Below are 15,093 nucleotides of genomic sequence, written 5' to 3'. Positions count from 1 at the left end.
TCCTCCTCCTCTCTTCTCTCTTCTCCTCTTCTCACTCCCCTCCTCCTCCCTCCTCCCCCCCACTCCTCCCTCTCCTCCTCCTGTTCCTTGTCATCCTCCAACTTGATCTCCTACCAGGACTCCCCATTAATCAGACCCAGCCAGGAACTCAAGGGGACAAGAGCCCATAGCCTTGATCCACATAGCTCAGTCTTTGGTAGAATCCCTTGGCTCCCTCACCTTAAAAAGGATTCTGGGGACTTGAGAACAAAAAGAGAAAAGAAAAACTTTAAGAATAAATAAAATTTACAGAAAAGGGGGCTGGAGAGATGGCTCCACAGTTAAGAGCACTGGCTGCTCTTGCAGAAGACCTGGGTTATATTCCCAGCACCCACATTGCAGCTTAACAACCATCCATAACTCCAGTTCCAGGGAATCCAATTCTCTCTTCTGGCCTCCAGGGGCTTTACACAACATGGGTGCACTTACATACATGCAGGCAAGACATTCATACACATGAAATAAAAATAAATAAATCAAAAAAATATAATTTACAGAAAAAATGTAAGCTGAGCCTCCTAGAAATCTGACTTAGAAGAGCTGCTTGGGTGTTTTGTCTTCGTTTATGCTTTGGATTTTTGTTGTTGTTGTTGTTGTTGTTTCTCTATGAGACAGGGTCTCATGTACCCCAGGCTAGCCTCAAATTTGCTACATAGCCCAAGATGACCTTGAATTTCTGATCTTTGCTGCAATTACAGGTGTGTATGCAGTACTGGGGATGGTTAAACCCAGGGCCTGCTGCAGGCTATACAAACACTCTACCAATTGAGCTACCCCAAATCCATTGAACTCCCCAGCATGCAGAAGAAAGGATGCCCCTCTGGCTGCAGCATTCTTATCCAGGGGAGGAACTGTGAGCTTGTCCCTGGGCCCACTTCACACCCCTGTCTCAGCCCCTGGTGCTGAACTGGAACTGGATTGTCTTAGAAGAATCCAGGTGCTGTCTTAGGGAGCAGAACTGACTTGGGGGATGTCCGTTTTTAGGTTTCAAGGAAGATTTTCAGATGGATGTCTTCAAGATCCTGGCTGCCATCCTACATCTTGGCAATGTGCAGATCGCCACCGTGGGCAACGAGAGGTCCTCAGTCAGCGTAAGATTCGTGTTGGCATTGCCCCTCTTGGGTATGTGGGTCAGTATCCTGTTCATGGCTCGGTACCAGCCTTCAAGGCTGAGCACCAGCCTTCATGGCTGAGCACCAGCCAGGATTTGACCTGCTGGGCAGACTGGTTTAGCAGGAAGGAGGAAGAAGACTTTCCAGGAGCTGCCATTCTCCCTTGTTCCTGTGTTGGGAGGGAGCATTCTCTCTGTTCTAGTCAACAAACATTTATGGAGCCTAACGTGCCAGGGGTTGTTATAGGCTCTGGGAAACAGCATGGAACTAAACAAGACCTGATTTCACAAGGTGTGATCTGGAGGGGGGAGCGGGAGACATGGGGAGCACAAGCTGGGGGAAGCAACTGTTTCCTTCCTCTGCTGTAACTCTCCTTGTGAACAGGAAGTACTCCTCCTCAGTACTCGTTGCCCTTCCCACCACCACAGCGTCCAGCCCTCAGTGTTTGCCAGTTCTCAAATGACTGGGAAGCTGAGAGGGCTGAATATAGTGTGCTTGAAATTCCTTGAGACACTGGACTTCATTCCCTCTCTAACTCCCGTAGAGCAGACCTAATTCCTATGCAACAAATGCTGTCACTTTGAGCTGTCTCATCAGGTTTGCCATGAAGACAGTATTTTAAAGGAGAAAGAATTCTAAGGCGCTCTATAGTACAGAAGACGGTCAGTCCTATGATTACTGGTCCTGGCTCTGGTACTACATACAACTCATTTATACCAGGACATTAGAATGTCAGACAAACGGAATCTGAATGAAGCTCTCAAAGAACAACAGGCTGTGGCCTCTCTCACCTCCTTCCCTGTAGCACCTCCAGCTGAATCTTTTTTACTTCAGGAGTTTGGTTCCTTCTTAGAAGGAAGCCAGAGGCTCTGCCAATCCCCTCCCGAGAAAGGAGGTCAGAGACGCCAGAAGCAAGCCTGTGTTGTTGTGGTGACAGTCAGAAGGGGTGTGGGTAGGATGTAAGGAGCAGCAGGATGGTTTGGACTGTTTCCTACACCACTTCCTGAGCATTTTAAATGCAGTCACCATGTGGCTCACTCCGTTGGCTGAGATGCTTCCTGCCTCAGGGATGGTACTCAGTCACATGGAGTCACATGCTCTGCCAAGTGACAAGAGCCAAGGGCAGTACATGTTGACTGAAGACAGGGCATCCCCCAAAGCCCACCCCCAGCCCTTTTATGCGTGCCAGTGGGGCAGCCATCCAACCCTGCCTGTAGAGAGAAGAGTCTACATTTGGGAGAGTCCCCCACCATAGCCCTGGGGTCAACTGAGAAGGTAGCACAGGCAAGGAATCCCCACCAGGTCTGGATGTCCATGACACCCAGATGTCCAATCTTCCTTGGCATCTCCCAGGGCAGATTGACCCAGGGAAACCCTGGCCACATGAGGTGGAGCAGGGGTGTGCATCCAAAGCTGACCAGACTGTGAATGGAGGGAGAGAGGGCTGGGGGCTGTGTCCATATGCATGAAACAGGGCTGCTGGCTCCTGTGGCCAGAGTGAAGATCCCAGAGGGACACTGCCGGGTCTGCAAGTCTCACTACATCCATGCCTATCAGGGCCAGTGTCACTCCAGCCCTCTGCTCTACTGCAGGCCTGAACTCTATTGCTGAGGCCTGGGCATTGCACACAGCTCCTCTTTTGTGCAAGGGCCTTGCCCCATGGGGTGGTATTGACTTTGGTTTGGTGGCCCTGACGGGGCTTTTGTTTGTTTTTGAAGGAGGATGACAGTCACTTGAAGATATTCTGTGAACTTCTTGGCCTGGAGAGGAGCCAAGTGGCTCAATGGCTGTGCAATCGCAAAATTGTGACCACCTCTGAGACAGTGGTGAAGCCAATGACCAGGCCACAGGCCATCAATGCCAGGGATGCACTAGCCAAAAAGATCTATGCTCACCTGTTCGACTTCATTGTAGAGAGAATCAACCAGGCGCTGTACTTCTCAGGCAAGCAGCACGCTTTTATTGGTGTTTTGGACATTTATGGGTAAGATTCTCTTCGGTGAGCCTGCCTTTCCTCATTTAAATGTCAAATGCCCTGTTATTTTTAGGTCGCTTCCTTCTGTTTCTTCTTTTGTGTTTTGCATGATTATGAAGCCGGTTTTCTCTGCGTTAAATACAGTCTCCTGGTTCTTCTGTCTTTTCTGTAGAGTGCATTAAACAAATGACAAGGGATAGGGAGATGGCTTAGTGGGTAGTGTTTTCTACACAAGCATGAAGACCTGAGTTCAGATACCCAGCACTTGCTTAAAAAGCTAGGCAGGGTGAAGTGTGTAACCCAGCTCTGGGGAGGCAGAGAAAGGAGGAACCCAGTCTAGGGACTGGAAAATGACTCAGCAGTTAAGAGTGTTTGCTATTCTTCCAGGGGACCTGGGTTCAGTTCCCAGTACCCATGTCCAGTGGCTCACAACCACCTGTAAGTCCAGCTCCAAGGGCTCCAATGCCTCGGAGGGCACACATTCACACACACGGAGATACATTTTAAAAATTAAATTAAATTGAAAAAAGGTGGAGAAGAGATTAAGGAAGACATATGCTGACCTCTGCCCTCCTCATGTGTACACACACACACACACACACACACACACACACACACACACACTAAATGCTAAACTAATAATGGCCAACATCAAAGATCACTGTGCGATAGGTCCTATGATGACTGGCCTCTCACTCAATCCTACCCGGAACTACCCCAACTTTAGAGATGTGACAACTCGTTTGGAAAAAAATCCAGCTTTGTTTACAGCTGCCTTTTGGGTGGGAGGCTCTGGTCCATTTCTGTCCCCTGGAGCCCCCTTGAGGCACAGACCTCGGTTGCATCTTCCTGTTCCCCAGGGACAGTGCCAGTCACAGCAGGCTGGCGTCTGCCCAGTCTACAGGGCCGGCTGTAGGTTTCTGTCTCCCACCCTCTGATGCCCACATTCCTTTCCACTCCTGTATGATAAGCTCCCTGGTTTGCTCCACCCCTTTTTCAAACAACCCAACACTTCAGCCACTCTGGAGTTCGGTCTCTTCCTTCTTTCTGCCCCATCCTGCTTTTCTAAATCTGAGTCCAGCTCGTGCTGAAGATGCTTATAGAAGGCAGAGCGGAGCCTGAATGGAGGCAGCTCAGAGGGGCTTCTGGTTGTTAGCAACCAGCCTCTAGTGTCCCAGCCCCTGCCCCTCTCCTAGAACTAAGCCTGGCTTCTCAATGGAGCACCTGGGACACTGTCCCATGAAAGAGGCAACCCAGTTTGCACTAACTGGGACTCTTCCCCACACCCTGATCACAAGGAGCTCTACTGACCCTCCCTCAATGGAGAGGGGGACTCTGGGCCTTCATATTCCTGTTGCTGCCCCCAGGGGTTGGGGAGAGGCCAGAAGGATGCTGCTGTGCCCTGGAGTTTTTCACCCAGGTAGATGGCCAGCTGTTCCCACACCTGTGTCAGGTGAATATCACAGGGAGTTCCTGTTTAAAGTAGACTTTAAGTGACTACATAGGGCTCCAATTAATATATGTGTCAACAGTTTTAAAATACAAATACATTGCTGGGATAGGCTAGTAAATTATTTACTTTGTCTCGTTTCAAGAAACAATTTGAGTAACCAGTAAAAATATTTAACTTGAAAAAAGTACTAGACAGGTTCGAAGGTCTCACATTGAGGAGGAAACATGATTGTTATGTTATTCCCTGTTGTTTGCTATGTCTTAAAATTGCCTCTAAAAATAACAGCCCCTCTTACTTTAGGAATATAATATTTCATAGTTTCATCTAACAAATACTTCCAAGATGCTCTATAACAAAAGATCCCTGCCCTCTGGGGACTTCATTTTAGTGGGGAAACAGGTAGGGAGAAGCTGAGGTGACTCCTGAGAAAGGGATGAGGTGTGGGTGTGTCGGGAGTGAGCAGGGATAATGACAGGGAAGTGAGAAGCGGATTCTGAGGGCAGGTTCAGGTCCACAGAGCCCCAGACCACCGTATGAGGGATTTCAATTTTGTACCTGAGTGGTCAAGAGTACTTTTAAATTCACAAGAACTTGTTAGAGTTCATTTAAACTTCTAATAGGAAAATTAAAATCCCCTGTACTGATTATAAAAATCATATATAAATTCATGGCATCCCTCCAAAATATCAGCTCCTGTCTATATGGCAGATCTTGGGGCGAGGGCAAGTCCTCTGATTCTCCCCCAGCCTTGTCCATCCTGCAGGCCCATCCCAGCCTCCAATCTTGGAGCTCCAAAGATGGTGTAGAGCTAGACTGCAGATGCGGTGGTCCTACTGCTGTCCCAAGACACCTGGAGCTGTCCAGGAAGCCATGGCTGAGGTTGGCAGGGATCCCTCATGATCAGAGCCACAAAGAACAAGCCTTTGAGGCACCGGGGGAGGACAGACAAGCTGCCTTCAGGCACCACTTGCTTTCTGTTGGGCCACACCATGGCCTCATCCTCTGACTCTCATGTGTAACAAAGTGAGGTCATGTTAATCCTCCACACCAAGCAGAGTTAGAGCAAAGAGAGGCAAAGAATACAAACACAGCTGTGCAAGCTTCCTCCCAGCTGAGTGCTCACCCTGCCAGGTGAAGGATTTAGTGTGCACCATATTAAAGTGCACACTGCTGCCTTCTCTTGAGAATCTGCTGATGGGATGTCCTGGATGACCTGGCCTTCTTTCATACGTGGCCACAGCTGGCAGTAGCTGAGTGAGGCTGCTCCTTAGGACAGTCCTGTTTGTCACAAGCCCTATGACACTTAGATGCCCATTGCTGTTTCCTGCCGGGCTACTCCATGCTTTTAAGTTTGCAGTTTCAGGCAACCCTGGAGATAGCTATTGATGCCTGAAAACAGGGCTGTGTGTGGCTTCCACTGAGGCTGCTAGGCTGGGTGGTTAAGTGACCTCACAGTTTTCTTCCAGGAACTTTGAAAGCCAGCCTTGGGCAGGTGACTTGTCCCGCCTCTACTGATATTGGTGTGGTATGATTAAACATATACTGCATTGTGACACTGGTAATGACTTTTACAGAATGGGCATGCTCTGGACAGATGACTTACTTAGTCTTGTAAACAAAAGGCTAATCTTACCTTAGTTTGTTTATAATGTAGACAAGTTCACTGAGCCTTGGGCTCCTCTTGTGATTTGGGAATATAGCCTTAATCTCTCATGACCCTTGTTTGGTCTTGACCCAGAATAATGTATATATGTGTTTTGCATATCAATCAAGCAACTGCTGCAAACAGCAGTTTTGGAAGCAATGAGACAATTATCCCATTTGTGCTGCAGACAACAGGTGGGATTAAATTGATACTATCTGTTAGTGGTTATGTGCACACTCTCCTAGGTCAATAGGGGTCAGAAGGGACAAAATATTTCTGGTAAGATAAGGGTCCACTTTTACCTCTCCATTTCATGCTGGATATACTATTTCAATGAAAGAAAGAGTGAGGCCTTTGTTTGGAAGCACAGCTCTGAGAGAATTCTGAAGTAACAGGTTCTCAGAGCAATTCCAGTCCCCTCCTGGCTGAAATGGATGCTCAGAGTCAGGCTGTCATTATTCAGGCATAGCTTTAACATAGCATCACATGGTAATGCTGCATGACATACCTACTTAATACCTAACAGGGTAGGTGGATTGTATACAGCCAGATTCCTTCCAGGAAACAAAAAGAAAACGAGTAATTTATAAACTGACTACCAGGCTATTAAAACTGACAGCTTTGATGTACATTTAAACTAGCAGAAAGCATATCAAACCTCATAAGTTATAAAGTCTTTCAGAAAAGCTGGCGTGGTGGCACATGCCTTTAATCCCAGTACTTGGGAGGCAGAGGCAGGTGGATAGGCCAGCCTGGTCTACATAGTGAGCTCCAGGCCAGCTGAGGCTACAGGGAGACCCTGTCTCAGAAAGACCAAAAAAAAAAAAAAGTCTTTCAAAAAGTATTTACCTATAAATAAGCCTAGGTCCTACTTCTGTTTTCATTTTAACTTTGTTTATACTCTGTTTCAGTTTTGAAACCTTTGATGTGAACAGCTTCGAACAGTTCTGCATCAATTATGCTAATGAAAAGCTACAGCAGCAGTTTAACCTGGTAGGTGACTTTCTGCCTTCTTGGGACCAGTGCTCAGCCCTCTGTGTACATGAACGTGGGAAGAGGCACAGTACGACCCCTTCCCTTTTCAGATTTCCTGATTGGTTTGGGCAGTGGAAGCAGGAGGATTTGAAGTTCAAGCTCATCCTCAGCTACATAGTGATTTCAAGGCTAGCCTGGGATACATGAGACCCTGACTAAATAATAAATAAATAAATAATAAATGCAACTAAATAAAATAAATATATAAATAAATATTTCTTGATTAAGAGCTACACACTGAGTTCCTGCACCACCTTGTGGTGGCCTTTTGGTATTACACCATATCTCCACTTGTTTTTGAGCCTGTTTGTGACCTTTTTCCTTCCCAACACTGCTTCCTTCATCCTCCAGGGTGAGCTTGCACCAGGTCTGGGGGAAGCCTCCTGACACCCTGAACTCTAGTGTAGAGTTTGAACACTAACTGCTTATCCAGTCTCCCCTGTAGCTGCCCCACTCTGGCTGAACTGTTCCAGGCCAAGGAGGTTGGCTTTGTCCCTAGAGAGCAGCAGTGGACCACAGCCACAAATAGGAAGGGGTTCAGGGAGCTGTGTTGGTGGTAACACAGGCTGGCTCAGGCTTGACACACCAAGAGGAGAAGCTTGTGGCAGGGTGATAGCCAGACCCACAGGAGGTGCTCAGTGACACTGGCCCTGAGAAAGGACTCGGGCCTTGTGCTCCAGGGTCTGCCTGTTTTGGATTTTTTTTGTTTTTGTTTTTGTTTTTTAATTTTATGTGTCTGCGTGTATTGCCTGCATGTAGGTAAGTACATCCATGTCATGCAATGCCCTCAGAGGACAGAAGAGGCCGTCAGATCCCCTGGAACTGGAGTTATGGAGAGTTGTTAGCTGCCATGTGGGTGCTAGGATTCAAACCCAGATCTTCTGCGAGAACAGTCAGTGTTCTTAACTGCTGAGCCATCTCTCCAGCCCCAAGGGTGTGCCTGTTTAAATATCACAGATCAACCTTCAGTTTACATTTTCCCAAAGCTTGCATTGGGCCCTTCAGGCACACACTTTAATGTTCTGTTTAATTTCATTGTTAACTCTTGGATTTCTAGCACGTCTTTAAACTTGAACAAGAAGAATATATGAAGGAAGACATTCCTTGGACTCTAATAGACTTCTATGACAACCAACTGGTTATTGACCTGATTGAAGCAAAAATGGGCATTTTGGAGTTACTGGATGAAGAATGCTTGGTAACTTCAAAATAACTGATTTCTTTTCCAGCTTCTGAGCAGTTTCAGATGCACATGTTGCAGAGTGATCTTGTTTAGAGCCACACCTATAAAGTCTGGACGTCTTACCTACTTGGTTGGCTCTTAACTCTGAGACAGTCATGAGTACTTATAACCCCAGGGAGCCAAGGGCCCCTCCTACCCTCGGCATGCACATTCATCACCCTTGGGTAGCATGTATGACCTCTTGAGTAACATCCAGCAAGGAGGTGGGCTTTTTTTTTTTTTTTGGCCTTTTTGGCCTTTTTGAGACAGGGTCTTCCCGTAGCCTCAGCTGACCTGGAGCTCTCTATGTAGACCAGGCTGGCCTTAAATTCACAGAGATCCACCTACCCCTGCCTCCCAAGTGCTAGGATTAAAGGCATGCACCACCATGCCCAACCAGGAGGTGGGCTTTGAGGTCAACATACAAATGTACAGGTATATAATGATCAGCTCTACTCTGGGGTTAACGTCTAATAAGACATTTTCCTCTTCTTACTGGTTCTTGTGAGCCACCAGAAGGTGAATTCAAAGTCAACATTACCAGATTCAAGAGAACAAGAGGTGTCTAGGAAATGTCCTATTATTTTTATCCTCTGTAGGAGGAGAAACCTCACAATGGGTCAGCCCAGCAGCATTCCCCAAGAAAAAATAATCCCAGCAGAGTAGGAATGGGGTTGAAAGACTAGTGTTCTGGAATGTTCTAGAGGCAGAGATATAGAAGCCAGGCAGATGCTAAGTATTTGTAGCTACACAACCATGTTCTAAATGGCCAGCATCACAGAAGTGACACAATGGGGTACTGAGTTCTCTCTGTTTGGGTTGCATTTAACTACTACCTTCAAAATTGTCAGCATTTAAAATAAGTTTTGCAAGGAGCTTAGCTGGAAGAAGTTAGATCTGGGTTCCAGGAGGCAGAAAATCCCATTTCCCGAGGTGGGGTGGGGAGGAAGCACGTGGCGGTGCCTGCCTTCCCTATCCTCTAGGAATGGAGTCAGGCTCCTGTCCCATCTGCTTTCCTTGAACTGTGAGACTTCTGTGGGGAACGTAATAGAATTCTACCTGCTTTGCGTTAATACAAATCTTCATTCTTAAATCATGACATAACTGTTTTCCTTGGGTCTAAGCATGTTTTAATCTTTAAAAGGACATCAGTAACTTCACTTCAATATCATGATAAAGTCTCCATACATTTAAACAATTATTCATTGTCCATAATAATATAAAATATAACCACTCTAGTGATTAAGAACAAAGACAGGTTAATGCTTAGAGCTGTTCTGAGGGAAAAGGGCTTCTGACTTGGCGTGGTTCCCTGATTCCTGAGACTCAGCAACTTTCTCACTTATCTTTCGTCTCTAGTTTTCTTACTTCCAGTTTGGTGTGCTTTTCTCTTCCAGTTGCCACATGGAACTGATGAAAACTGGCTTCAAAAGTTATATAATAATTTTGTCAACAAGAATTCTTTATTTGAAAAACCTAGAATGTCAAACACATCCTTTATCATCCAGCACTTTGCTGATAAGGTAACTGAAGTCTTGAACAATGCTCCCTACCCAGGACAGGCTTTCCCTGGTCTGGTTGCATTCAAGTCTCACTGAGGGTAGTTGGGGAAATGGCTCAGTCAGTAAAGTGCTTGCCTTGAAAGGCAGGCATGAGGATATACCCAGAACCCATTTTAAAAAAGCTAGACATGGTGACACACATCTGTAGTCCCAGTCTTAGGGAGATGGTGACAGATAGATCCTTGGGGCTCACTGGCCAGCCAGCCTAGCCTAGTTGGTGAGCTCCAGGCAAGAGACCCTGTCTCAAAAAAACAAAGTGGGATGGGGCAGGAGAGATGGCTTAGCTGTTGAGAGCACTAGCTGTTCTTGCAGAGGACCCAGGTTCAGTTCCCAGTACTTACATGGTAGCTAACTGTCCATGACTCCAGTTCCAAGTGATCTGATGCCCTTTTCTGACTTCCTTGGGCATTGCACAACACAGGTGCACTTACATTCATGTAGCTAATACACTCATACACATAAAATTTAAAAAAATTTTTTTTGTCTTTTTGAGATAGGGTCTCCCTGTAGAGCTGGCTATGTAGACCAGGCTGGGCTTGAACTCACAGAGATCTGCCTGCCTCTGCCTCCCAAGTTCTATGCCACCACACCTAGCAAAATTAATAAATTTTTCTTTTTTTTAAAAAAAGTGGGGAGCTGGAGATAGTTAATAGTGAGCACTGGTCTTGCAAAGGAACTAAGTTTAGTTCCCAGCACCCACTTTAGGCTGTTCACAATCATCTGTCACTCCAGTTCCACGGGTTTCTACACCCTCTTCTGACCTCCACAGGCACAGCACTCATGTGCACATACTCATACCCATATGCATACACATACGTATACACATAATTGAAAATTTAAAAAATAGAAACCAGATATGGTGGCACACACTTTTAATCTCAGCACTCAGGAGGCAGAGGTACATAGTGAAACCTGTCTCAAAACTATTTTTTGGAAAAAAAAAGTTTTTTAAAATTTTGTGTGTATGAGTATATTGCCTGCATGCATATGCACCCATGTTGTGCAATGCCTGTGGAGGTCAGAAGAAGGCATTAGATCCCCTGGAACTGGAGTTATAGCTGGTTAGCCTCCGTGTAGGTACTGGGAACCGAACCCCAGTTCTCTGCAAGAACATCCAGGACTCTTAACAGCCCAGCTATTAAAAAAAAAAATTTTTTAAAGAAGGAAAGAGAAGAAACAAAGCTTGACTTAGATGCTCTGTGCGCTGGCCTCCATGGGGTAACGAGTTCTTTCTCTACACAGGTGGAGTACCAGAGTGAAGGTTTCCTGGAAAAGAATAGAGACACTGTCTATGACATGCTGGTAGAAATCATGAGAGCAAGCAAGGTCAGTAGGGTCCTGCAAGCATTGAAGCTGCTCAGTTTGTCACTGGCACAAGTCCAGATATGTATCAGAAAGGGTAGAGACAGGGAGAAACTGGGTAGCAGCAACTTGTAGCTCAGAAATACAAAAAAGCTGTTTGAGTTCATTCTCTCCGACTGGATAAAATCCCATTGTATGTACTTACTATATTTTATTTGTTTTGGAACTTGAGGTAAAGTACGTTTTTAGCATCTGAAAGCGCTGTACATCACATGCACAACCAGATGTGCAGAAGGCAGAGGAGGGCAGTCAACACAACCAGCTAAGGAAGCACAATTCACACTTGGCTCCTTCATTCACACAGAGTGATGTAGCACTTGCCATGGATCAGGCGTCACCCAAACTTCTGGGGACACAGCAGTGAATAAGCCTGGTGGGTGTCTGTCCATGGGTGCTCAGATTCTAGTGAAAGCCATGTCCTTTAACATATAAACAAGCAGTGTAAGGTCATACGAAATGTGCAAAGAAAATCAAAACGATCAGGATGAGAAAATGGCTGTGTGGCAAGCATGAGGACCCGAGTGTGATTCCCAGCACCCACATCAAAAAACACACGCTTCAGTGTGCCCCTGTAATCCCAGCACTGGGGAGGCAGACACAGGCAGGTTCCTGGAGCTCACAGTCTAGCCAGGTTGGTAAGTTCCAGGTTCAGTGAGAGACTCTCCCTGAAAACAGTACAGAGTGACTAAGGAAGACACCCAAACTCTAACCTCTACACATATATACATATGTATGCATGTGCACACATAAGCATGTGTACCTGCACACACATACACACACAAAAAGGAAAAAGAAAATCAAATCCAAGCAAAAGGTATCAGAGAGAGTGGCTTTGGATGGATGAGGTTCTGTTTGGTGAGCCCATAGCTCCAAAAGAATGACTCGTGGCCATTTCTTTTCCACTTCAAACATCTCCTTATTAAATTTTGAGGAGAAAGATATTTCACGTATAAGTCTGTATTTTTTAAAATATATTTATTTATTATTTTGTATATGAGTGTATTGCCTACGTGTATGTAAGTGTACCCATGTCATGCAATGCCTGTGAAGGTCAGAAGAAGGTGTCAGCTTCCCCTGAAACTGGAGTTACAGACAGTTGTTAGCTGCCATGTGGGTGCTGGGAACTGAACTCGAGTCTTCTACAAAAGTAGTCAGTGCTCTTAACTGCTGAGCCATCTCTCTAGTCTACATTTTAGCCTGCATTTTTGTGGTAAGTTGGTTTCTATTTATTTGCCTCTTTGAGAAGATCCCAGTCCATTGTTTAAAATGCTCAGTTGTTTTGACAGTTTCCCAAATGAGCCAAAGCACTTGCACCAATGATCATAAACAGATGCCAGTCCTGAACAACCATGGTCATCAAAACTGGCTCACAAATGAGTGTTCAGCATCTTGGGTACGGAATTAGTTGACTTACTTTGACAATTACTTTCCCAGTCCCAAGCTCACCCCAGGGTGTGGTCTGGAAGATGCAGGCAGGTCTTGTAGAAGCAGAATGGGTCATTTTCTGAGCTGACATGTAGGAAGTTCAGCTGCAGTCACTGCCCAGGGAGGGGCACACCAGGATACCCGGGCGGCTTCTGCTTCAGAGGATATTATCCATATCTACTTTCAAAGAATAAAATGTGCCAGAAGACGGACACTTGAAGTAACTGATGCACCCCAGAAAGTGAAGTACCTTAAACAAGGAGCAAATAAAGATGAAGGTGCAGAGTCCTGTTCCAGGCCAGCCTGGGCTATACATTAATAGCAAGTTCTAGGTCAACCTGGGCTACATGGTGAGACCTTGTATCAAAAAAATAAGATAAGGGGCTAGAGAGATGGCTCAGAGGTTAAGAGCTGGTGCTGCTCTTGCAGAGGATTTAAGTTCTGTTCCCAACACCCACTCTGGGTGGCTCACACTGCCTGTAACTCCCAGCTCCAGGGGATCTGACACCCTCTTCTGGACATGAGCACCTATACTGATGTGTGCCATACCCCCCCCACACACACATGCATAATTAAAATAAATTTTCTTAAATAAGGTAAAATAAAAACAAGAAACTGGGAAGATAGTCCAGTCAGTACTATGCTTGCCACACAAGCATGAGCACCTGAGTTTGATCCCCAGAACCCACATTAAAAAAAACAAGACAAAACAAAAACAGGTACACTTGTAATATCAGCACTGGAAAGGTGGAGACAGGCACATCCCAAAGATTTGCTGTCTTCACTGAATCAGCAAACCCCAGATACCCCATCTCACAAAACAAGATGCATGGTACTCCTGAGGCACACCTACAGTTGTCCTGTAGCCTCTTCATGCATGTGTACACATGTGCAGGCACACCCTCACACACATGAATGTACACACACACCAAAGTCTCACATAAACAAAAGACAGAGACAAGAATTCATTCATGCATGGACATGGGTTCAGTATTGTGAAGTGGGTGTGACTGGAAGATGTTTTAACAGCCTTGATGAATGAGGAGGACTTGGGTCTGCAGGGGCAAGTATGTGGATTGAGAGAGGATTCCAGCTGAGCCAAAGGGCATCACGGGGACAGGAGATGCTCCACTCTTCTGATAGCTGGGCAGTGTATAGATGCAGACACTTGCACAGCTGCCCTCCCTGCCCCAGTCCCAGGAAGGATGGCATGGGCGTCACTCGTGAGGAGGCTCTCTCTACATAATAGAGCTCTGGCCATGCATGGTGGCTTGGGGTCACTCTGCACCCTCTCGTTTAGATGGCTACAGTGACTGTGTATTTGCTCTGTGCCAGTGAGGACTGTCAGTCAACATCTTCTTCCTTCCAGTTTCATCTCTGTGCCAACTTTTTTCGAGAAAACCCAGTTCCTTCTTCCCCCTTCGGTACTATGATCACAGTAAAATCTGCAAAGCAGGTCATCAAGTCAAACAGCAAGCACTTCCGGACCACAGTTGGGAATAAGGTACTCACAGGAACAAGGAGAATGGGCAGGACCAGGCCCCAGGGAACCAGGAACTCCTGGGACCCAGACTTGGCTGCACAGTGGGCCTCCTCCAATCTAGTATACATACAGATACAAACTGTTCCCCCCTCCCCGCCTGACCCCCAACTCCAGTGCAGTGCATCCCAGAGCCCCCTACCTTCACATAGTCATGTGACTCACTAGTCCTCTGCTACCTGGGAATACTAGATAGGGCAGTAGGACCCACTGGCAAGCCACGGTCAATGTGTGAAGGCCATTCTAACAGCTGCTTCTATGTGGAGTTACCTCTTCTTTTTTAAAGATTAAAAGAAATTTTTTTAATTGTGTGAGTATATGCTTATATGCACAGGTGCCCACAGAGGCCAGAAGAGGGTGTGGGGTTCCTGGGAGTGGGAGTTATAGGTAGTTGTGAGCTGCCTAATGTGGGTGCTGGGAACAGAACTCAGGTCCTCTAGAAAATGATTGTGTTAAAATTTTTTATTTATTTAATGTGTATGAGTGTTTTGCCTATATGTGTACAACAGGCATGCCTGGTGCCCTCAGAGTCCAGAAGAGGGTATTAGATCTTCTGGAACTGGAGTTATAGACAACTGTGAGCCATCATGTGGGTGCTTGGAACCAAGCCTCTGCAAGAGCAGCAAGTGCTCTTGACTGCAGAGCCATCTCTCCACCCCCAAAGTTACCTCATCCTCTTAATCAACTTCATTTGGTCTTGATCTCCGCACTCAACTTCGCAGA

The 15,093-nt window shown here is 46.2% G+C and overlaps 1 protein-coding gene across 1 annotated transcript in view; it reads left to right on the top strand.

The window, feature by feature from the left end:
• Positions 1-15,093, top strand: part of Myo5c (myosin VC) — a 101,169-nt gene that overhangs the window by 29,212 nt on the left and 56,864 nt on the right. Inside the window, exons 9-15 of the mRNA XM_008829785.3 lie at positions 1,024-1,130; positions 2,870-3,135; positions 7,136-7,217; positions 8,317-8,457; positions 9,879-10,004; positions 11,286-11,369; positions 14,200-14,334. Of these exons, the coding sequence (XP_008828007.1) occupies positions 1,024-1,130; positions 2,870-3,135; positions 7,136-7,217; positions 8,317-8,457; positions 9,879-10,004; positions 11,286-11,369; positions 14,200-14,334 (941 nt within the window). The remainder of the gene's footprint in view (positions 1-1,023; positions 1,131-2,869; positions 3,136-7,135; positions 7,218-8,316; positions 8,458-9,878; positions 10,005-11,285; positions 11,370-14,199; positions 14,335-15,093) is intronic.

Source organism: Nannospalax galili, unplaced genomic scaffold, assembly GCF_000622305.1.
Source record: "Nannospalax galili isolate Female #2095 unplaced genomic scaffold, S.galili_v1.0 scaffold213, whole genome shotgun sequence".
Classification (NCBI taxonomy): Eukaryota; Metazoa; Chordata; class Mammalia; order Rodentia; family Spalacidae; genus Nannospalax; species Nannospalax galili.
Note: the sequence above shows the minus strand (reverse complement) of the source record. Positions and strands in the feature narration are given on the sequence as shown.